A 25,342-nucleotide genomic window follows, 5' to 3' on the forward strand; every position below is an offset into this window, starting at 1 on the left:
TCATAGTCAAGAATTGTATTTAGCTTAATAATTATGTTACGATAAATGTTGTGTACAAATTATAATAGAAATGTAAGTAACGTAATGTTGCTTATTAGATATATAAAGAATATTTTACAATATTATTTGCCTACACTATGTTTGTGTGCCTATTAAAATAAAATAAAATAAATTACATTCCCGGAAAAAACTCAGAACCGCCCACCTAAACTGCGATGTTTACTGTTTGTCTTGGATATTTTTAGGACAAGATTCTGAAATCAGTATACAAAAAGAATTGTGATGCGAGACAACGTGTTTATTCTTGCACCTTACTCCTTTGAGATAAAGTTGGTAATTGTTAATATTTTGCCTTCAGTAATCAGGAGCAGCGCCCGCGGATAGAATTGAGAATTATTTTAATTTGGAGTCATTCCAGAATGTATAACGATGCGGGTCGCCACACCCCCGCTGTTATTATAGTGTGATGCTACGCCGTTGACAATTATATTTCTGAGCTATTTTAATTCAATTCAATTTTTTATTCGTTCATCACAGGTACATAAATAGGTGGTAACTCAGTATTCTAAGGAACAGCTATGATGTGCCTTTTGGCGTACGAAATAACTTCTTATTATCTAACTATATACATATTCAATAATTTCTTTACACGGGCAATGAGCTAATGAGATTGGCATATGCAAAGATATATTTCAATAAGTCAATTCATATAGATATATTAAAAAATAATAATAAGAATAAAAAAAAATACAATTAATTACATTTGGCATATGTCAATATCATTACAATAATCAGTTACACTATAATAACATTTAAATAGTAAAAATTTTAATAATAAGGACTTCAATTTTTGTATTCGACTTACTCAAAAATATATCCCATTCATAGATGGTAGGATCGTATAGATGTGCACGCGTGCGCCCGTAAGGGACAGAACATATGCGACAAAATTAAAAACACGTTTGAACATTCCTCACAACATATCAAAAAAAACCTACGTAATTTGGTCGGGTTCATTGTTACCCACCATAAAAAACGGTGGGCAACAAAAAACGTCTTACGTCACTTTTAGGACTTTTTAGAAGTAGGCAGAAAGGACAAGTGAGACTGACAAGGACAAACAATAGTGCTTTCTCGCTACTCCTACTGAAAGTTCCATAAGAGCATCTCGTTCGGTCATCTCCCCCCTCCCCCATTTATTCTCTGTATTATTTTACCTTGTGTACACCCATATTTTTAAACTTGACTGTACATTACATTTTTCTTGTCATTTTGAGACATTTTATGTTATTACTACTCTTATACCGCGCCATATCCGTCCTATTTTTTGACCCTTTCATTCTGTTACTGTCATACAAAGTCTATGAAAAATGGTAACAAAATGGAAATAAATATTTAGGGACTTTTTTTTCTCTTATCAGGATCGAAAAAGCTCGTGATTCTCAATAGAAATAACATAAAAAAAAAACAAAAAAAATTGTAGTGTACATAAATTTCAATAAAATTGCCCATCTTCATGATGGAAATAATTTTTTTTTCTCATATTAGGATCGAAAGAGCTCGTGATTCTCAGTAGAAATAACATTAAAAAAAAAAAGCAAAAAAAAATTGTAGTGTACATAAATTTCAATAAAATTGCCCCTCTTCAAGAATAATAAATATCTAAGTACGTACATTCACAATATATGTACATAAGTACTTATATACAGAGGTGTGGGTTACGGTAACAGTGTCGCAAGTTCAATGATTTATTCCCATCTCAAAAAATGCCCAACGAGCCTAAAGAAGTTTTCACTTCTAAATTAGTTTTTCTTTCCTTCGTTTGGTCTCAGAAATGCATGGTTATTCAAATTATTTAGCTTCATTTTATTATTTTTATTTCGTTCCTCATGAGCACGTTGTATAGTAACACACACGCACACAACACAGTGTGGCAAAGTAAAGGCCCAGATGGTACATAATTTGGCTCGTAATTCGTATAATTTCGGTTCGTATTTCGGCTGCTGATTTTATCTTACACTTAAACTCGCGCCACGAGTTTTTTTTCCATGTTTTTGCTACACATAACCTTGGGTACACGATATGTATGTTAGATATAGATCGTGTCATCCACGATGACGCGCAGATGTGTCAAATCTAACCTTTAATAAAATTACAATACGAGCCAAGGCACACGTCTTCATGAATGACACGATGTATAATCGTTTCAAAGGTGACTAAAGGGTATCATTATCATTGCGGACTCTTATCTAATTGGAAACAATTACATTTTATTTTTGATTCAACGTGTTTGTCTTTATTGTTTGACTTGGCGTGAAACTGCGTAAATACTGAAAGGAATAATCGTAAAATTGATAACATGTTCACTATTTTAGTGTATTTGATCTAAATTTATTAGCAATGACACAAATACGAGGGTAAAGTAGTAATATAAAATGGAAATATTTATTTACTGTCACATTAATTATCTTGCATAACTGTAACGCAATGCACAATGCAAGCACATGTGACAGCTGACATATAATTTCATACATTGCAACTTACAACTATGTTTTAGTTGTGATGTATGAAATTATAAAATATTATCTTATCTTATTAATATGTACGCGAATGGACGATTTACGCGGGGAGTTGGACAAGCATATGTGCCCGCTATTGACCTTTTGACCTGTGACTTGATTTGACCTGACCTGCGGTGACATCATGGTTCCATTTTTATCACTTGTCACTATGCCCGTCACTTTCACAGTTACATACTTGTTAGAACGTGACAGGCATGGTGACAAATGAAAAAGAGCTGACCATCTTAGCCCTACTGCAGGGCTAAGATGGCCGTTGTTTGATCATCTGTCACCATGACCGTCACGTTCTAACAAGTAGGTATGTAAGTGTGAAAGTGACGCATGACATGACAAGTGATAAAAATGCGGCAATGATACCGCCGTTGGCACTTAAACGAGCTTTTATCTCGTTTTACTTGCCGATGTAGGCAACATTAAATAAAAGAAAATGTTTCTTCAAACTTACTGAATGTCAAAATGAGATCTAACTGACTCCAGTTTGAATGTTCTTATTTCTTATTTCGTTTATTGCAGAACCATGGTTACATTAAGGACATTAAGGTGTTAACATGTATTGAGTGCATGCATGGTTACCCTGTCAGGGCATAGCAACATTATTGATATTCTAATCCTACTTAATTACTAAAATAAATACATATTCAAACACAAAATAGCATTTACGTAATACTAGGAAATTCTTACAATTAAAATAAAGCAATAATACTATAATTATTAAAATATTAGTTCTAGTCACAAATCCAGATTCAAGTAATAATGAGAAATAACAATGTTCAAATCGGTTTCCCTGTAACTTTTAGACTCGCTGTTTAGGGTTACGTGGTCAACTAGGATTGTATTGTGTGTTCGAATTGTACTAATTATATCTTTGTAATACTTAAGGTTTTACACTGTCATACAGTTTGGCGAAAAATATGCAAAATGAATATTGCTATGTATTTTTTATTGAGTAAATAAAATAAAATTACACATTTGTTAGGACACCGTGGACGATGGTAGATATGTGAACAGAAGTACAGTCGGCAATAAAAATGGCACAGAATTTTTATATATTTTACCTTCGCCCCCGACATCCTGTCTCCACCTACTAACAGGCCAATTCCAACAATATAATGTGATACCGATATACATTCATGGATATGACATTCGAATATGAGATGGTTCCGATCTCCTTTAGAGGACCTGCTGAATTGCGCATTATGTCAACCTTCAACCAAAAACGTCACTTTTGACACTGACAGATCAGTATCAGATCAATTGTCAATTGTCTGAAATAAATGAATTTTAATTTTTTATATCATATTGCAATGAGATCTATAATAACTAAAACTCGAATCCAAAAACGTTCCTTTTTAGGGTCTCGTACCCAAAGGATAAAAGACATACAGCCTAGTGACAGACGGACAGACAGACAGACAGACGGACAGCGGGGTCTAGGGCCCCGCTGTTACTAAGAGCATCTCTCCGTCTGTCTGTCTGTCAGTTTGTCACTAGGCTGTAACTCATAAACCGTGATAGCTAGACAGCTGAAATTTTCACAAATGTTTGTGAAAATTTCAGCTGTCTGTTGCCGCTATAACAACAAATACTAAAAAGTATGTACCTCGCTGAGTCCGACTCGCACTTGTCCGGTTTTTAAACAGATCAGTAGGGCTAAGACGGTCGGTTTTCTATCATCTGAGGGCCTACCGCGAACCACGTTCGACGTGTAGCCTCTCTGTCGCACTAGTAAATTCTTACGTAAGTGTGACAGGGAGACAACACGTCGAACGTGGTTCGCGGTAAGCCCTCTGTCATCATGCCTGTCACATTCTAACACGTATGTAAGTGCGAAAGTGACGCATGATATGACAAGTGATAAAAATGCGACCATAATGCCGCCGCAGTATTAAATTAATATCATATTGGAATGAGATTTAATAACTAAAATTCGAATTAGCCTGTAAGCCACAAATCAATATTATAATACGATATTACGTAAACGAAAATTAATATGCATGAGACGTCGGTTTGACGCCGCGTGGGAGACGGCCTCTGTATTTATATTTTACACCCATTTTGAAATAATGTTATTGCTTGACATCTTTACGGCATTTTGACGATAACATTACCCGTCCTATTCTATTAGTAATAGTGTAAACGAGACGGATGGACGGATTTGTTGTGAATTGTGATTAGTCCTTTATGTGAATTGGGGTAGGCCCATTGACATATGATGTATATCTAAAAACGGGCCTTACGGGAAATAAGATGGATGGATGGATGTCATTCGATACCTCCCTCACGGGAGGTATGAGTGGCCGCTTCCGCCTTTCGGCTGTTGGCCGTCGTGTGGGGGCCGGTGTGTGTTGCTGGTGTAGGCCAGCTCTTCGCTACCGATCGTTACCCAATCCCACGACCCCTAGCCTGGTACCGTTTGAGCGGGGCCAGGTTTCGGGGCCGCGGTGAAGGCGACCGGTAGCTTACAGCGGTGTCACGCACACGAATTTGAGCCAATCGTGCAGTCTAACGCCACAACGCGATTGGTTGATCGCATCACGCGCGCGATTGCTCGCAACGAGTTGCGTTTGACTACACGATTTGCTCGAATTCGTGAGTTACACTACTGAACTAGCAGCATTCTTAGTGTCTGTAAGGCCCGTCATTAGATATATGTCAATGGGTGGCCCGAATGCTGATATTATTTCGGTGAAGCTGAAAACACGAGTATTTATAAACGTGAGTGCATTTCACTTCACAAACATCTGGGTCAAAGTCCACAAACCAACTTGTTTTCTTGCTCCCAAAAGCTAAGGATATTTTTATTTTAAAGTCAAATTTTTTTACGTCATGGTTCCATTTTAATCACTTGTCACTATGCCCGTCACTTTCGCGCTCACATATTTGTACGACTGTACTTTACGTCCCCAAAGTATTGGGATCGAGCGAAAGGCGACTCCATTATGAATGCTCTATGATTTATGAATCCATAGTGAGATAAACCGTCATATGTCTTATGAAATTCCAAGTAGAATAGATGCAAAGAGTATTAATTGATTGTAAATAATAGAGAGGTAAAGTCTAAGAAAAAAACGTGCCCCTTAGTTTGACATCCAAAACAAAACAGATGGCGCTGTACTGCGCCATATATTTTGCGGTCACTGATGCAGCGCCATCTTGTTTACCTGTCAAATTCGAAGCACAAAATTGTCTTAGATTTTAATGTTTCTTCGATAGACGTATCCTGATGACATCCATCTATGTCACGCGCCTAGACAAATGAAGCTAATTTATTTAAAACGCCCATTGAATCATAAATAATGTATGGAAATAATCACGCAACTCTTCGTTCCCATTTCTCATTCCGATACATTAATCTCCTCCCACCCACCACCCACCCCATCCCCAAGCTCTTGCTCCACAGAACGGCGCCAGTTAAATTTAGGGCGACCATGTTTCCGTTTGCCCGGCATTTTCCAGGTCAAGGCCACTTTGGATAGGCGGGTTTCCGCAATCCAATGCCATTTCCGCGTCTGGATCGTTTTGTGTATGGGTGCTTGACTGCTTGTCCGGTTATTCTCCATAAGTAAGCGTTTTGTGATCGAGTTAGGCCGAAAGATACGACGGATTAGCTTTAAGCATTTTGTTCACCAACGGAGTTTTAATTGTCATTAGGTCTTTGCAAACAAACCAGGTTTCGCGTACAGTATTTTTTTTTAATACTACGTCGGTGGCAAACAAGCATACGGCCCACCTGATGGTCAGCAGTGTCCGTAGCCTATGTACGCCTGCAACTCCAGAGGAGTTACATGCGCGTTGCCGACCCTAAACCCGCCGACCCCCACTCGTTGAGCTTTACATTGGAATTGAAGTCCTCGCTTTAGTTCTTCTCAGGGTTGAGGAGTTCATATGCAAATGATGAGAATTCATATACATTAAATATGATTGCATACATGACAAAATGGTAATAAAAGCTACAACCAGCCATTGCCTCTGTGTTTTTCATATGGCTCATTTCATTTGCTGCCAACAATTTCGGATTAAATCAAAATTATTTAGGTATTTGTATTCGCATGAATGATAAAGAAAAAGATTATTTTTAAGTAGGCATATTACAGTGCGCTTATGAACGTCTAATAAAGCTATTATCCTAATATTATTTATTATAGATTAGCGAACTGGAAAATATGAAAAGCCGCCTTACCTTACCTTATATATATATAATAATAATAATAATTTTTTTATTGAGTTAACAATACTTATTAAAATACAAAAATTTCACAACATGAATAATAAACTAAATCTAACTACAATTAAAATAACTAAAGCTAAAAATTAAAAATACCTATCAAAATTTTGCGCCCTTGGTAGGGTGCCCATCACGCAGGCAGCGTTCCCGCGCTGGATTGCGATTGCAATTCTCTGCGCGAGAAAGCTGCCCGTGCGGGGGTCGCCCGTTGCCTCCCTCAGCCGCTTGCCCAGCGCCTTGTGGAGTATCTGTGCCCCTCTGCCCCACGAACCAAGTGTCTCTACGCCAAACGCAACGAATTCGTATTGAGCGCCATATACGTCCCACTGCTGGGCACAGGCCTCCTCTCATGTGCGAGAGGGCTCGGGCTATAGTCCCCACGCTAGCCCAATGCGGATTGGGGACTTCACATACACCTTTGAATTTCTTCGCAGATGTATGCAGGTTTCCTCATGATGTTTTCCTTCACCGAAAAGCTAGTGGTAAATATCAAATGATATTTCGTACATAAGTTCCGAAAAACTAATTGTTACGAGCCAGGATTTGAACCCGCGACCTCCGGATTGAAAGTCGGACGTCATATCCACTCGGCCACCACCGCTTCCGCACCGCTAACATATAAAGCTCAAAATTGGTTATGTTTTAGGGCTCCGTAGTAAACTAGGAACCCTTATAGTTTCGCAATATCCATCTGTTTGTCAGTCCCTCTGTCCGCAGCTTTGCTCTGTGATAGTGCTAGAAAGTTGAAATTTGGCGTGGATAGACTACGCCCTTGCTTCTGGTTAATGGTAGTGATAAACATCAGGAAATGTTGTTGTCCCCGCAGGTACCGTCCTTGTCAAAGAGTAGTTATCTAAGTAGTTATCTTAATAACCGTCAACAGTGCGTGAAAATTACAAAATAACTGGAAACCACAAAATAATTTATAGGTCATGTTATTAACTAGAGATGCCACGAATAGTGGTTTCGGCGGCCGAATATTCGGCCACACGCTCGGCGGAAGCGCCAAATATTCGGCCACACGCTCGGTGGAAGCGCCAAATATTTGGTAAAACATGTGTACGGTCACGTGTGAAAATATCGAAACGAAAAAGTGCCAAAAATATGTATAGGTACACGACTTTATTGCCCATATATTAAGGTGGTTTATAACTTTATACATATTTTTGGCACATTTTTCGTGTCGATATTTTCAGATGTGATATTTTGAGTGACATTTACTTATTATGAAAATTAAGTTTTTTGCTCATTAATTTACTACTAATATACGACATACTTGTCAGAGCCAACCAAATCTAGCCTCTGATGTAAATAAAATAAACTTCTCGGAAAAAAATCATCATTCGTAACTATCTAATAGGACATTTTTAATACTTATTAAATATAATGGTTAGTGATACACTTACTGAAGGTTAGCTGGAAGAGTTCCCTTATAGAGATAAGTTCGCCTTTGTACTTCCATTACTGTAATTTATTTTTGTAAACCTGTGTTGCGTGCAATAAAGCGATTACTACTACTACAGCTATTTTTTCTTCATAAGTAGGTGTAATAGGTATTCGGTATTCGGCCGAATAGTCGATGTGGGGGATGGATAAATACATATTGCCAGAAAAAAAAACTTAATTTTTTTGTTAGTGAAATTATTTTTGTTTTTGTCAAATAAATGATTTATCTGTCTATCTATATATCTATCTACTGAAATGTCTGAAATATTTTGGTTATAACTCCTATCACTATCAGAAATGCAATAAGGGGGTCAGTTAAAATCACGTCTCATGCTATGTATCATTACTTTTACTCAATCAGTAAAATATATCTTATCAGAATTGGGCATGTGAAGGGCTAAATTATCAATTATCAATCCGATGAATTCAGATAAAGATAACCGTTATCTTTAAATAAACATTGCGGTCACCGGGTATGAATAATTTCGTACATTGACCTCTAAGGCAGGGATACACTAGCGACGTTCGTTCGATTTTGTTTGATAAAGTCTTCTACAGAGAGCCTACTGCAAATACCGAAGTTGTCAAATTACGGGCATCTCTTTCTGTCACTCTAATTACGTTTTTTTTTTATAATTTATTTAGGTAAACAGTCACTACAAGAAAGGCTTAAAGTTATTTAAGCACTTAAAGTATTTTAAACACTGTTTACAGTATGTGTGACCAACACCGTTCACCACTTATTAATTAGGTACAATTAGTTAGATTATTCGGAGCATTTGTTTTACAAGTTTTACAACACTGGAGCTTAAGGCTCCGGGAGGCATTGACATTGATAAATTCATGAAGAAGATAAAATAATCTTTAACGCTTAACAGTTAACAGTGCATGCAGTGTTACGTTAATATTGAATAGTTACTATTTTTTTCGCTTCATATAAGTAGATGTTACATTTAGTTATGGTCTCTATTGTCTCTAAGTACATCTATTATAAGTTTTTTTATATAGGTACACCAGTACTGCAGCCAAAAATATCCACCTGGTTAAAATGTGTGTTGTAAGTATGAACGAGCCTGCGAACTAATTTTAACCGGAGTAAAAGAGAAAGATGGCCGCCATTTGCGAACTTCGTTGTTCACGGTAGGCCCCCAGACATAGCAACAAATGGCATGCGATCTTATATAATTGCCGGCTAAGTAGCAACGAATTAGTTCGTGTCATCCACGATGGCGCGCAGATTTGTCAAATCTAACCTTTAATAACATGGCAATACTAGTCAAGGCATGCGTCTTCGTGAATGACACGATCTATAGATAGATCGATCTCATTTTAGGCAAAGTCGGAGCTCAAGGTGAATCGAAACTTATTATAATAATTTGACCAAATTTTAAAATTCCTGGCAATTTCACGAACTAATATTGATTATACCCCGTTTTTTAAATTGTTAGAATTTTTCTAACCTCAAAAATTAGTGGCAATTATTTTTTGCTTCCGAAATGCTAGGGTTCCTATGATATCTAATATTGCGGTACAATATGTAAACGACACTATGATTTACAGATTTAATTTTGGAGAAACAAGTTACCACTTTTGAGGTTATACAATTACTACTTTGAAAAAAAACGTATCATACTCGTAAATATATGTACTCATGAACGAGATGCTCTACAGTAAAAACAAGGCAATATCAAATCAAATATATATTTTTAAGCTTTGGATGCGACTCCAATTTGTAAAAAAATATGCTACAAAAGTTTTTACTGCGGCGTATATTGATGATTTGCCGCCGCCGCAACGGTCGGCAACGCGCATGTAACACCTCTGGAGTTGCAGGCGTTCATAGGCTACGGAGACTGCTTAAAATCAGGCAGGCCGTATGCTTCTTTGCCACCAACGTAGTATAAAAAATATATAACAAAAGTTTGTTTTTTATGATAATATGATTGAGGTTTTAATTTTGAAAGACTTTTTGTAAAAGACTTGTAAGTTAAACAAAATATTCATAAAAATATATGTATCTATGTATTTTTGGCCTAGATTGTAGACACGGCACACTGAACTTGAACACTACACCACAAAAAATACATACCTAACCAAACCAGTTTGATATCAATACGCAAATGTGGCATTTAGCATTCCATAGTCGTGTACTGCCTACGCACTACGCAGTACCCATTATTATTATCAAATGAGTTTATAACACGATATTATTTATTATACACATTATTTTCTTAATAATCGTTTGGTGAACGAACGCGAACTGATCATTATTATAATTAATAAAAATGTAATTACCCTTGGAGGACTCATGTTTACATACTAACCACTCTAACCACTAGACTAGACCAGTCTGACCTAGTGGGTAGTGACCCTGCCTACGAAGCCGATGGTTCCGGGTTCAATCCTGGTAAGGGCATTTATTCGTGTGATGAGCATGGATATTTGTTCCTGAGTCGTGGGTGTTTTCTATGTATTTAAGTATTTATAAATATTTATATATTATATATATCATTGTGTAAGTACCCTCAACACAAGCCTTATTGAGCTTACTGTGGGACTTAGTCAATTTGTGTAATAATGTCCTATAATATTTATTTATTTATTATTTTATTTAACCACTTTACAAGGTGCAAAAAATTAATGGGCCCTGGAGAGAAAGTCCCTTAAAACGTTAAGTTAGCTCATTTAAATTAAAATATACATTACATTATTTCTAAAAAGAAGCATAACTATATTCTATTCCAAGAAACATTAGGTCTTACACTCGTCTGTCGTACAAAATATCCATAAAATCGAATATTTAGTACACAAAAATATTTTTAGACAAGCGAATTACAAAACATCTTTGAATGCCTTTTTGTTTCTTTTTTAAAATAATACAAAATTTCCTTTAAGTAAAATGAGCTAACTTAAGGTTTTAAGGCGCTTTTCCTCTAGACCCATTAATTTTTTTCACACTCTTTTATCTTGAAAGTTCAGAATGAAAATAAACACGATTCTGCGAAAAATATTTCTGTTTACTGTTGTACAGTCAGCATCAAAAGTAGCGGATCAAATAACGTTTCATAAGTATCTACCATTCTGTAACAGCTTAACAAAAAGTGCTGTCTTTAATATATAACAACTAAGACTGTAAAAGATATACTTTTGAGCGCGAATTTTAGAAACTTATCTATATTTGGAAAAGTTATCCGGAATATCAGATGCTGACTGTACCGTTTATGTCATTTTACGAGTAATAAAAAGAGACGAGTAATTTAATTTACGGTTATAATATGTGAATGTGTGAAATGTGAATAAATGTGCAATACATTGATTAAGTAAGATGCGTAACATCTAAGACAATTTCGTGCTTCTAATTTGACAGGCAAACGAGATGGCGCTGTACAGCTCCATACATTTAGCAGTAACTCTGTAGGGTTAAGATGGTCGGTTTTTCTATCATCTGTCATCAATGTCATCATGCCTGTCACGTTCTAACAAGTATATAAGTGCGAAAGTGACGCATGATATGACAAGTGATAAAAATGCGACCATGATACCGCCGCTGATTGTCAAAAGTTGACGTTTCACAATTCAGTGATCGCAAAATATATGGCGCAGTACAGCGCCATCTGTTTTGGATGTTAAAATAAAGGGTACGTTTTTTTCTTAGACTACTTCTCTATTACAATCAATTCTCTTTGATAAAATTAAATAGCAGTACTATTGGTGTGTGAAGCGCTTAATTTGTATTGGTCGCGAATTTAGTAAACATTCAGTTGTTTCATTAGAATATCAATTGTTATTTTGGACTTTGAATACCGTATTCGATGGTAATCCGTATGCGATAAGTTTAATACTGAGTACCGTTAGCACGTCGCAGAAACACTTATACAATACTAATTTATAACGTTTTGTGAATAAATACATTTTGAATATCTTTTTTTTCATTATCATTATAGTTATACACCGTGTTTTTGTAACTCCGTTAACTTTAGGGTTTTGGCTAAGTACATTTATGTAAACTAAATGGCGTACTTAAAAAAATTTATTTTTGTGATGTATTTATGTATGTTTGGTATGTAACACGGGTATTACTATAACCCTCTAAGAACAAAATAATTACTTTCTCATGAAAATAATTTTATTTGTGTTATTTCGTTACCGGGTCTTACCAAATAATTGAAAACTTTGAAAAATAATTACTTTCTCATGAAAATGGGTATTATTGACATTGTATTTAATTCAACAAAATAATTGAAAACTTTGACATATAATTTCGAACATCGATCGTCCGAGATAGTATCATAGTACTTTGCGTTTAGTAGCAAATAAATACTGATCAATATCAAAATAGGCCCTAAGTCACGTGTACACGCTGGTAGGGGCCTTATCAGATATAAATAAATTGTTGCTTATAATACCTTCTTCTTTGAGAAAGTTTTTTTTTATACTACGTCGGTGGCACACAAGCATACGGCCCGCCTGATGGTAAGCAGTCTCCGTAGCCGATGTACGCTTGTAACTCCCGCGGAAATACATGCGCGTTGCCGACCCTAAACCTCCCCTCCTCGTTGAGCTCTGGCAAAGTTACTTAATTTAAGCTCAGGAATGACCATTGAAATTAATCTGTCAAGATGTTAAAGGCCATATGATGATGACATATTGATGATCACTGTGACCATTATGTCAATGTAATTTTTTCTTGACATATGTCACACTTGTCATGTTGGTGAAACAGGGGCCACGCAGGCCGTATGCTTGTTTCCCGCAGACGTGGTATCAATAATATAACAAATTTTTGCATTTTTGTATTAGAGCTAATATTTAGTTTTGTTTTAAAGACCGACCAGAAATATATGATCATTGTCAAGAGGGCGCTGTATTTCTCATGTTCAGTTTAGTATGAAAAATGTAGTTCCAATGAAAATCTGCAATATGGCGGGTGAGCATATATTACTGGTCAGGCTTTAGTTAAATGATTGATTGTAGTTTTAATTTTTAACGACTTTTTATAAAAGTGGTGTAACTGTAAAGCCTGACCAGTAATATATATATGATCACGCGCCATATTGCGGAATTTCATTGGAACTAAATCTTTCATACTAAACTGAACTGTCACCCTATACATGAGAATAACAGCGCCCTCTTGACAATGATCATATATTTCTGGTCGTGCTTTACCTAAGTAAGAAAAAAAAAAACAAAAAAAATTGTCTATGTATTTTTGGACTAGCTTGTAGATACGGCACACTGAATATGGAAGGTAAAAGGCAAGGAACAGAAACTCCTTAGGCAGAATTGTTGCAAAAGTGTCCAGCAGTTAGCTATAAATAATAGTTCCAAATCTCTCCAGAGTAGCGCTAGAGTAGCTAAGAACCTAGGCGTTATTGACGGAGTGAAGTGCGCTGTCTATGATTCGATTTTTTTCTCAAGTATTATAGGTATTGTAGCGCCACCTATTTATGGTATTTTTCGGACACTTTTTGGTATATGGAGATTTTTTTCCTTGCCTCTATACCTTCCATAACACTGAACTTGAACACTACACCAGAAAAAACCTAACCAAACCAGTTTAAAATCAATATGCAAATCTATAGATTGTCCGCCAGTTTAAGGGTAAAGAGCCATAAAGATAAGTAAATGAATTATCTATTGTAAAAAGAGCTTAAGTGATTTCTTACATGTAAAAAAATCTAACGTAATAAATAGTGTGTTCAATGTGAAATGGAATCACTAAATTTGCAATGGTATTAAAAAATACTAGAGGGTAGGGTTGCAACAATCGAGAATTTCGCACTAGTTTTCAGTACGAAATGGATTCTTGATTAAGTGTATTAAGGTGTTTTGATAAAAAAAAATTTTTTCACCTCAGCAGCTCGAATAAGCCTACTTTCGTCACTCCAAGGAGTGTCGAAAGTGCGACTTTCCTCACTCCAGGGAGAAACGAAAGTACGACTTTCCTCACTTCAGGGAGTGAGACAAAGTAGCTTTTTAATTTAGTGAAGGCCATGTATACGGGAACAAAAACTTTAATTTTTTTAACCTTTAATATGTTCTTACTACTGAGGTGAAAAGTTGTATGTGTCACACGAGAGCAAAGTTATTTTACGTCTCGTGTTTTTGAGTCCCTCGCTACGCTCAAGATTCTAATTTAGAATCTTTCGCTTTACTCAGGACTCAAAATCAACACTCGCAAGAAAAACTAACTTTCCTCTCTTGTTGCACAAATAGCTATTTCACCACACTAATTGGTAAAGGCCCTCTTGATTGTTCAAAAACTAAGGAGAAAGTTGCATTTTATCCACATGGGAGGCAAAGTAATCAGATGCAAATTTTGAGTCGTTTCCTTATGTTAGCTGGTAGAATTGACTTTTAAATGATGATTTTCAATGTTAAAATTTTTTATTACGCTTTGATTTGATTTGATTTTTTTGGTATTTCATGGTGTGGTGAAAATTTTCATTCGAAGGCAAAATGTGTTTAACCTTCGTGCCTTGAAACTCTCGCAACCCTCAAGATTCCAATTCTCGTACCACTCGCTAAACTCGTGGTTCAATTTTGGAATCTTTCGCTTGCTCGGGTATCAATATTAACACGAGCGGTTAACACATTCACTGCCGGGAACCCACCTGGTGGGCGCTCGTGAACTTTGTTCAGATGCCGGACAACCCGCTGGGCGGATTGTTTTGTACGCAGCTGACCACCGGTTTCTAGGGTAGTGCGCCGTTTTTTGTCTGGCAGTGAATGTGTTAAACATCAACTTTGCCCCCTTGTAAAACAAATAACTATTTAAACTTTCCCACTTATTACACTTTTGATAACCCTATACAGGTGTGAAGATATCTCTTCTTCAACAACGTACAAATAACTTTAAGCTTTAATAAAACTATGTTTAGGTCGAAATTCGCTTCTCCGTGTGACAACTTATAATCTTTCGTAAATAAAAATGGAATTGTAACGATAGTTTTATTGCTGTTCACTATTATAAATATGGCGTAAAAACTATATCTCCAGACAGTGATTAGATTGGTTAGTGATTACTTTTATTGTGTTTATAAATAATCTAATCAAATTCCGAAATCCTTTTTCTAGACTTAATTAATTTTGATATGCATTGAACCAATTTATAAATCAGTATTTTATTTACGAATTGTTAAAATTTCTATTTGATCATAAATCGGAATACTTAAGTATTTATATTCTATGTTTGTTTTTGTTTAATTAAATTGTTTTATCGTGTCCAGAAATTCTCATTATTAACCCTTTTCCAGGCCGCACCAATCTACAAGGGTTTTCCCAAAAAATCCAAATATATTCCAATTAATACAGCATTGATGATTCATTTGAAGACAAGTAACATTTCCTGAAAGTGTAATCTAATTTGAAACTTAAATCGGAAAGCTAAAGTTGAAATTTTAATGGCGCGTATGTGGTCGATAAATCGTACTATGCGTGGAAAGGGGTTAAAAAATTAAGAGTCAAACGATCCCGCTACCAAAAGCCGCTTTCGTACAATAGAAGTTACGCTCTAATTTTAAAAGGATATGCATTACAAGAATCTTGGTAACTTGGTATGAACATTTTGGTACAGTCAGCGTCAAATACTTTGTAGCTACCAAAGTAGCCAAATAGTTCGGTACACCATATATTTAGTATGGTGTACCGAACTATTTGGCCACTTTGACTGCTACAAAGTATTTGACGCTGACTGTACGTAACATATAAATTAATCAGTATTTAGCAGTAATTTTCCTTATTTTACGTTATTCTTATTCACCTCTTACTCAAGTTCAGCAGCAAGCCGGGCTATAATCAAAGTAATTTTCGAAGGTATACATTTTAAATTTCAAGTATTATATTTAGTAATAAAAAAATAAGCATATTAAGAGGCTGTCAACACCCAATGTCCTTGAAATTGATGTTACTTAAACAGTTTTTTAAGAAAGACTATTTGTTTTAGTCAAGTAAGAAAAATATATGTTCATATTAATTATCACAATTAAACGGTTTTATGTCTGTATTGTTTTGACTTATGGGTCTGCAATTAAAATCACAATTTCAAAACATTTATATCTAAACCGTGGTTGAGTAAAATATTACACTAATAATCCACTTTTTTTATTTAAATATTTTTCTTATTATTCCCTTGCCCAGGCCCAGTAACATGCGACAGTGCTATCTCATTTACTCCTATAGAAATAGACAGTGTGCGCGCTTTAGGTATTGACAGCCTCTTAAACGCGGGAAAAAGGTAAGTCCAACTTTACAGCAATTTGTATTACTTTTATATAGGTAACCTAAATGACCAAACAGAACAGAATAACAATAAATTAAATGAAACTTGGCAGATTCGAGAGTATGTATGGCAGACTAGAGATGGGTTAAAAGTAAATGTCAATATCGTCACAAGATGTTGATTTAATTCAAAAATATACGTTAAATGTAACGATAAAAACACATGTGGATGTCCATTAAAGAAATAGCATTAGTGTACAGTATAGGATCTATTTACGATTTATATAATATAACTACTTATCTATTTTTGCAACATTAACTACTAACAGATTTAGGTATATTTCACGAATGTTTTTGACAAAAATCATGTTATTTCTGAATCATCATCTTCCTCGCGTTGTCCAGGCATTTTTGCCTCGGCTTATGCCGCCTGGGGTCCGCTTGGCATCTAATGCCTAGAACTGAACACTCGTTTTTACGAAAGCGACTGCCATCTGACTTTCCAACCCAGAGGGTAAACTACTTAGGCCTTATTGGGATTAGTCCGGTTTCCTCACGATGTTTTCATTCACCGAAATGCGACTGGTAAATATCAAATGATATTTCGTACATAAGTTTCGAAAAACTCATTGGTACGAGCCGGGGTTTGATCCCGCGATCTCCGAATTGCAAGTCGCATGCTCTTACCGCCAGGCCACCAGTGTTTCCTATTATTTCTAAATGTCGTTTTAAAATAATCGATTATCGATTACATGGCGCCGGCTACTAAGTTCGTGTGACTCAATAGATGGTAGGATCGTATACTCGTAGATGTGCTATACGCGTGCGCCCGTGAGGGTCAGAACATACGCAATGCGACAAAATTAAAGACGCCTTTTAGCGTTCCTGACAGCATGCCGGGAGCAACCTATGTGATTCGGTCGGGTTATTTGGTCATAAAAAACAGTGGGCAACAAAAAATGTCTACGTCACTTAGGACTTTTAGTAAGGAAAAGTGAGACTATGACAAGGGCAAACAATAATAGCGCTTTCTCTGCTACTCCTACTGAAAGATACATAAGATTATCCCGTTCTGTCAGTTCCCCACACCCCCACATGCCCAATCCATACTAAATATTATTCATGTGTGACTCAAACAACGGTTGAAGACTATATGGCATGGCTAGGCTTTGCACGATTGATCTGAAATGTATGGGAAGATCCGTGGATCCGGATCCAGATACGGATAATTTCATACATTTCGGATCCGGATTGCAAACCCTAGGCATAGCACACTGCGTATAGTACAACTCTCGCTTTCGGAACGGCATGAGATTCGGACGCAGTGTGCCCCTATATGTATGTAGGTCAGATATTGATTTTTGAAGTGAAAACTTCTTCAGCGGCGCTGTGCACTTTTTGTGATGGGGAAAAAATGTTAAACTCGCGACAGGTCACGTGACCGACAGATTCGGCAAATTGAAAATTCGTAAGACGGACACGTGACCTGATCTAAAAACTCCATGATGGTTCTAGTAATGATGATGGTGTAAGAGTCGTTGAGATTATGGATGGAAGTTGATTTTTCTGAGAGATAAACTTTTTAATGTTAAATAATCTTAATAGTTCTGAAGTGTCACATTTTTAATGTAATATAAATTGTCATGTTTGTGTACGATAGCGCAATAAATGAATATTGTATTTTACCACATATACAATATTTTTATACTGATAATTAAAGTAATTCGTGCCAAATTATTCCCTAACCATTCCAAAATATCAAAAATGCACAACGTTAATATTCAAGTTTTCACTTCTCCCGGCACTCCCGGAGTGCGACTCGTTGTTTTTTTTTTAACGACATTTTGTCTCCTTTTTTATTTAATTTTATTGTCAGTTCTTCAACTTAAAAGAAATCTGCACACCGTACCATACAAAACTATTATTACGAAAGTGTAATAAAATTTGTTTAATCCCCATTAATCACGGATTGATAACATTAATTTAGTGCCTATTGTAGTTTAAATAATTAATTAAATAATAATTATTTAATTTTACACTAAATACTAAAATAATATATTTAAATACACTGATAAAATAATTAAATAAATAAATATAATAGGACATTATTACACAAATTGACTAAGTCCCACAGTAAGCTCAATAAGGCTTGTGTTGAGGGTACTTAGACAACGATATATATAATATAATATAAATATTTATAAATACTTAAATACATAGAAAACACCCATGACTCAGGAACAAATATCCATGCTCATCACACGAATTTGAACCTTACCAGGATTTGAACCCGGGACCATCAGCTTCACCACCCACTAGGCCAAACCGGTCGTCAAAAAATAATTAGTCGACCTCATTGAGTAAGCAATTCAAATTGTAACTGATCTTGGGTAATAAAGAAATAAATTTTGCTCAAAATTCTTAATTTGAACCGATTTTGTAACACATAACACATAGTTCGCTAATTATATTTTAGGGCTCCGTACCAAAAAGGTACAAAAGGAACCCTACTCTGTCTGTCTGTCACATCGCTAAATATCTCGAGAACCACTTAAGTTATCGATTATCTTCGCAGTTTACCGAAGAAAAATTATGGAATCTTAACATTACTATACATTTTATTGGAAAAAATTAATCAGACCTCTATCTTGATATTTTTTTTTAAATTACCTACAAAAAAACATTTCCGAATTCAGTTTGCAATTTAACCAACTTTACGTGTGTTTATTACACTTGAATTTCTGAACTATAAAAAGTAGGTGACTTGACTGTGACGTCACAGTTTTCATATAAATTCCATAGTGGTTTTTCGTTTTGACAGTCCGAAAAAAGAAGCTGATTTGATTATCAGGAAATACTTATATATGTATTTATTTGTACGATTTTATTGTTAAAAATATGCCTGCCTGAAATAGTAGCAATTCATCAATTTGTATTTTATGCATTACTATTTTCAGAATCAATCAATCAAACCAAAATATGTACGATTAGGTTGCGTTGTTTTCTCACAGAGTTCCTACGGCTACCTCCTGTGTCCATCATCAGATCAGCTCGATGGTACCATAATTTTGCATTATTATTAATGTGAATTAAATATACCTAGGTATTTGAAGTTTCAGCTGAATAGAATAATAGGAAGTGGATGTAATGAAGCTTGCAAGATTTGACCAGAACAAACGTATTACAATTAAAGAAACATCTTGTTTTAAATAGGGGGTCGATTATTAACCTGTACCCCTAGTGTAAATTTATTCGATAGCGTGACGTGACGTATTTATACACTTTTGCGTTAAGTCTCATATTTTGAGTTTCCAAAACGCCCCTCTTGGCGCGTTGTTTCTAAATCCCATACAAAACGAGACTTAACGCAAACGCGTACGTCACGCTATCGAATATAACACCAGGGGTTAAGTACCCCTAGTGTAAATAAATTCGATATCGAAACGTGACGTACGCGTTTGCGTTTAGTCTCATTTTGTATTGGATTTAGAAAGAGCGCGCCAAGCGGGACGTTTTGGAAACTCAAAATCCTATACAAAATGAGACTTAACGCAAACGCGTTCGTCACGTTATGATGTCGATTAAATTTACACGAGGGGTACTGATCTAATCTACAGACTATACGTTACGTATGCACAAATAATTTGGCAGTCGGTTTTAAAGTCATAATTTTTGCAAAACAAATTCAAGATTCGATTCATCATTATACCTCTGACCTCTAACCTATTCAAATTGTCACTAAATCAGAAGCCATGTTATAGGTATAGTATACCTACTCAGTGGCATGGCATCCAAATACGTAAACAATTTTTCATCACAATTGCTTGGAAACAGTGTTTTTATTTATTTCGATCTAGAACTACTGTAACTTTTTTTCATCACACTTGCTAGGCGATGCGGTTTGTAAATACTAAATTTCGACCTAGGGCTGTAATATACAGAAGTTTTATTTATTTCCCTTTTTTCCTCACAAGTGTGACGAAGAACATTTTGTGTTCCACGAGCGGTACAAGAATTACGAACTCGTGTTAATTAAGCCGTCGCCTTCGGCTTCGGGCTTCAATTCACTCTCGTTCCTAAATTCTTGTTTACCGCCATTAATGACACAATGTACAGTCAAGTGCAAAAATATGTATCGAAAGAATCGTCTCATAAATATGGTAATACGCTCTTATTCTTATTACACTGGAATAAGATGTTATGGGACATATTTTTGAGTAAGATGTGTACACCCATATTTTTACACTTGACTGTACTATGCCACTTTTTAAGATAATTTACACGAAATAAAGCCAACGCGCTGTAAAGGTCCTTTCCGTATCACTGACCTCTGATTTTATTTGACTTATCAATTGACTAATTTTAATTAGACCCGTTCTCACAATCATTCAATATATATCAAAAAGAGAAAACGTTGTTCCGCTTCTAAATATTTTCCATTCTCCATGATTTTTTAGTATGTTATTGACACAATGAAAAACTAGGTTTATAGGTTTTTCTTTTTTCAAAATTTGCATTTTTTTTTTAAAAGCGAAACATAAACCTAGAATATATCATGCTGAAGCGATCGACATAAAAATCAAAGTGATTTGTTAACATTTAGTTAGTGGAAAACGTTTTCTCCCGAAATGGAATTTCATAGAAAAAGTGCCGTCATTTTTTAGGATCGCAAAGCTATTTTTCCATCTTAAATACGAAGGTTTCTTTTTTTTAATTTTCTCAAACCTCACCGGCCATATTTTAGTATTTTAGTAGATGTAAGAAACGTAAATTTATTTAGACGTAATTTTAGCCTTTTTTTCAATACACTATTTTCATAATATTTAGACATGAATGGAGGTAACGATCTTTATCTCTGGCTCCTGATTTCGAGTTGGCTGTCTTTTTTTTCATTCACAATTTTCACATAATAAATATATGAATGGCGGTGTTAATTTATTGTAAGGTGTACTCGGGTATTATCGTAAATTGGGTAATCCCAAAAACCATTACAAATCACTCATATAATATATTACGTGCAAATAAAGTTTTCTTAGAATTATCCGCCACGTTTTTATTGTTTTTTTTTCCTTTCGGAATTACCCGAATACACCTTACCCTATGAATAACAGTCATTCATTTACCGGCAATATTTTAGTAAGCCAATTCACAAATTCTGAAATAATTTTAACAGATCGAATTCACAATTATCACAATATATATACATGCATGGTTCTCCTCTACATCTGACCAATCATTTTCACTATCCAGGCCATAATTTTAATGGACCAGTTCACAAAATACGTAAATAATTCGAGCACCGGTACTGACCGTTTCGCGGCATGGCGGCGTGTGTCGCGTCTGTGAGTCGCACGCGGACTGTGATGTTACATGCGCGCTATGCGCGGGCGGCGCCCAGCCTCCCGCCTAATCTTAAGGGCCTACGCTAGCTGACGCGGACGTCCGCCGCGTGCGCTCGCACGCGGGTGCTATTTGTAGGTGAAATCCGCCGAACGCGTCCGCTTCAGTTAGCGTCGCTCATACTATTTTTCGTTAAGAGGCTGTCAATACCTAAAGCGCGCACACTGTCTATTTGTATAGGAGTAAATGAGATAGCACTGTCGCATGTTACTGGGCCTGGGCAAGGGAATAATAAGAAAAATATTTAAATAAAAAAAAGTGGATTATTAGTGTAATATTTTACTCAACAGCGGTTTAGATATAAATGTTTTGAAATTGTGATTTTAATTGCAGACCCATAAGTCAAAACAATAAAGACATAAAACCGTTTAATTGTGATTTTAAGACCAATCTTTGCAATTATTTTCTATCGAGCCGATTTCGTTCAATCATGTATGGAGTACAACCACGGTCTTTGAAATATAATTAATATGAATTATATATTTTTCTTACTTGACTAAAACAAATAGTCTTTCTTAAAAAACTGTTTAAGTAACATCAATTTCAAGGACATTGGGTGTTGACAGCCTCTTAACCCGCTCGTCCGCTCCGTGCACCCGCGCCAGCTAGCGTAGGCCCTTAGAGGACAAAAAGTTGTGAAAGGTGCTTACGCAGATTGTGCACGTGAAATTAGCTTTGTTTCACAATTTTTACTTTACAGACATTATTTGACGACCGGTCTGGCCTAGTTGGTAGTGACCCTGCCTGTGAAGCCGATGTCCTGGGTTCGAATCTCGGTATAATTGTTTGTGTGATGAGCACAGATTTGTTCCTGGGTCATGGGTGTTTTCTATGTATTTAAGTGTTTGTATATTATATGTATCGTTGTCTGGGTACCCACAACACAAGCCTTCTTGAGCTTACTGTGGGGCTTAATCAATTTGCATAAGAATATTTATTTATTTATATTTATTAATAACGAATACGGGACTTAATGGCGTATTCTTACATTTTAAAATTTCGAAAAGATGAAAGTTCCGTGATCGTAATTACATAATGAAATTAGTTGTCACCACACGATGAGGCTTATTCTGATTGAAACAACAGGTTATGAATTTGATCTGGATTTGTTATGGCTATGATCTGTCAGTGTCAGAAGTGACATTTCTTACCAGGTGGCATAGCCAAGTTGCCAATCGTTCGTTATGGCTCTCTATCACTTTTCAGAGAAATTACGACATTAGCGTTTCGTTCGCTACGGCGCAGACGATTGGCGTCTTGGCTATGCCCTCAGCTCGGAAAAACTCTCTTTATTCTTTGAAATCAATGTGCAAAGTTGTATTATATCTGCTGTATTATATATGCTGCTTAATTATGTTTGTTTATATTCACCGTTACACGCGTAAAAGTATTTGCTTACTGCCAAAATAATATAAAAGCAATCGTAAAACGAAACGACTTAATGTTCACAATGTTCACATTTACAGTTCATCGGCAGGCAGTGTAAACAAAGTATAATCGTAGTACACTCACTAGAAATGAAAACTGGTTACTTTATATGGATAATACGATAGAAAGTGAACTGTTTTATTGCTATTAAGTGTAGGAGTTAAAAGTGTGTTCAGGTGCGCAAGCAACTACGCACTTGTCAGCCCACATTACTATTAAGGCGCGTTCACGATGAATTCCACAGTCAACAAAAAGAAAGGTAGGTACACACTGTCAACTATTGTATAAAACAGTGTAAATACACCGGTAGGACATGTATTGTGGTTAAAGAGGCGGCGTTAGGCGTAGGTACTAGTATTATATGATCTGTGGCGTGGGCGACGTGGGCCTCCGCCTACGGCCTCGGCATCCGAGGGGTCTCGCGCCTCAATTAAGTGTGACTTAGACACAACTTAAAAATGTTCGTTATTTCGTGCACCACCAGAGGGCCTCTGTACCTTGCCCACATAAAGTTTTGATCTTGCCCCGCCACTGTGGTTACACGGGTCTTGAAGTCACTTACCATGGGTGGCCCCGAGATATCGGTTGGTTCACTCATTAATGACCAGTGATCGGAACTATGGGAGTAAAACTTATCAAGCGGACGTAAAAAGAGTGCTTATAGCCTTAAACATATTCGAATATCTATGAATGTAAATATTTTTATGGCTGTAAGTACTATACTATTCCTATCCCTATGGACATGGATATTTTTAGGGCTGTATGCACTATTTTATGTCCGCTTAACAAGTTTTGTTAAAGTTTTACTCCCATAGTTCCGATCACTGTTAATGAGATTAGTAATGTGCAAAACATATAAACAAACGGTCCGATTCGAAGAATGAGATACGATAACGATAAGTTCTGGTTTAGATAAGTCCCCATTTAGATATCGTTTGTATGTCGTATAATTGACAGAAGCAGCTCGATTCGGGCAACCAATGTCAGTTTGACGTTAGAAATATCGTAGATAGATCTTATTGGGATCACAGCGAAATCGAAATAAACATCAATTTTGACATATCGCTTAGTTATCGATCTTTTAAAGATCTTTCTAAGATCTTAAACGTGTCATTCTTCGAATCGGGCCGAAACTATTTTAAATATAGATGCCTACTTTATACCCATAATTTTTTTTAAACGACCGGTTTGGCCTAGTGGTTAGTGACCCTGCCTACGAAGCTGATGGTTCCGGGTTCAAATCCTGGTAAGGGCATTTATTCGTGTGATGAGCATGGATATTTGTTCCTGAGTCATGGGTGTTTTCTATGTATTTAAGTATTTATAAATATTTATACATTATATATATCGTTGTCTAAGAACCCTCAACACAAGCCTTATTGAGCTTACTGTGGGACTCAGTCAATTTGTGTAATAATGTCCTATAAAAAAAAGTATTTATACATATATTATATCTGGGGGCACGGCAGTGCCCCCACCAAGTCGAGCAAAAAAGCACGGCCGTACCATCCTTTTCTCGAAGCAATTCAGACCATTTTCGACCCCCTGTAACTTCGTTGTGGATAAAACTAGAAGACTGAATTTTCAGTAACCATGCAGGCATTGTAAAGACACGGTATATTTCAAATTTCATTCAATTTGAACCAATATTTTAAGAATTATAACGGGTCAAATTTCTTAATTTTGTCACTCACTGACTCACCGATCATCATAATTCTAAGGCACTTCTAGCAGACCTAGAAGCTTCAAATTTGGAATATAAGTATTGTTTGGTGTATGAATCAAGGAAAAACTAAAAAATCTAGAAAAGACCGCAAAGAAAATTAAGCCCATACAGCCAAGTCTTCAGTTAAATTTTTCAATATTGGCTTTATTCGTAACGATGTTTTATGTTTTATTTATACATATATACAATAAGTAGATGGTACCGAAAAGGAAAAAAGTAGAACTGTCTACAAAATAAAAAAAGAAATGAGATCCCATCAAAAACAATACTTGTCAAAAAAACCAAGTCTCGCAACTCAGTTGTTCTGCGGTAAAA

At 35.9% G+C, this 25,342-nt stretch overlaps 1 protein-coding gene across 1 annotated transcript in view; it reads right to left on the minus strand.

The window, feature by feature from the left end:
* The window catches only part of LOC133520947 (aquaporin AQPAn.G-like), a 41,843-nt gene extending 19,921 nt beyond the window's left edge, over nucleotides 1-21,922 (minus strand). The window contains exon 1 of the mRNA XM_061855665.1: nucleotides 21,784-21,922. Coding sequence (XP_061711649.1) covers nucleotides 21,784-21,796 — 13 coding nt within the window. The 5' untranslated portion in view covers nucleotides 21,797-21,922. The remainder of the gene's footprint in view (nucleotides 1-21,783) is intronic.
* Nucleotides 21,923-25,342: the final 3,420 nt, after the last annotated feature.

The sequence above is a fragment of the Cydia pomonella genome, chromosome 9 (assembly GCF_033807575.1).
Source record: "Cydia pomonella isolate Wapato2018A chromosome 9, ilCydPomo1, whole genome shotgun sequence".
Classification (NCBI taxonomy): domain Eukaryota; kingdom Metazoa; phylum Arthropoda; class Insecta; order Lepidoptera; family Tortricidae; genus Cydia; species Cydia pomonella.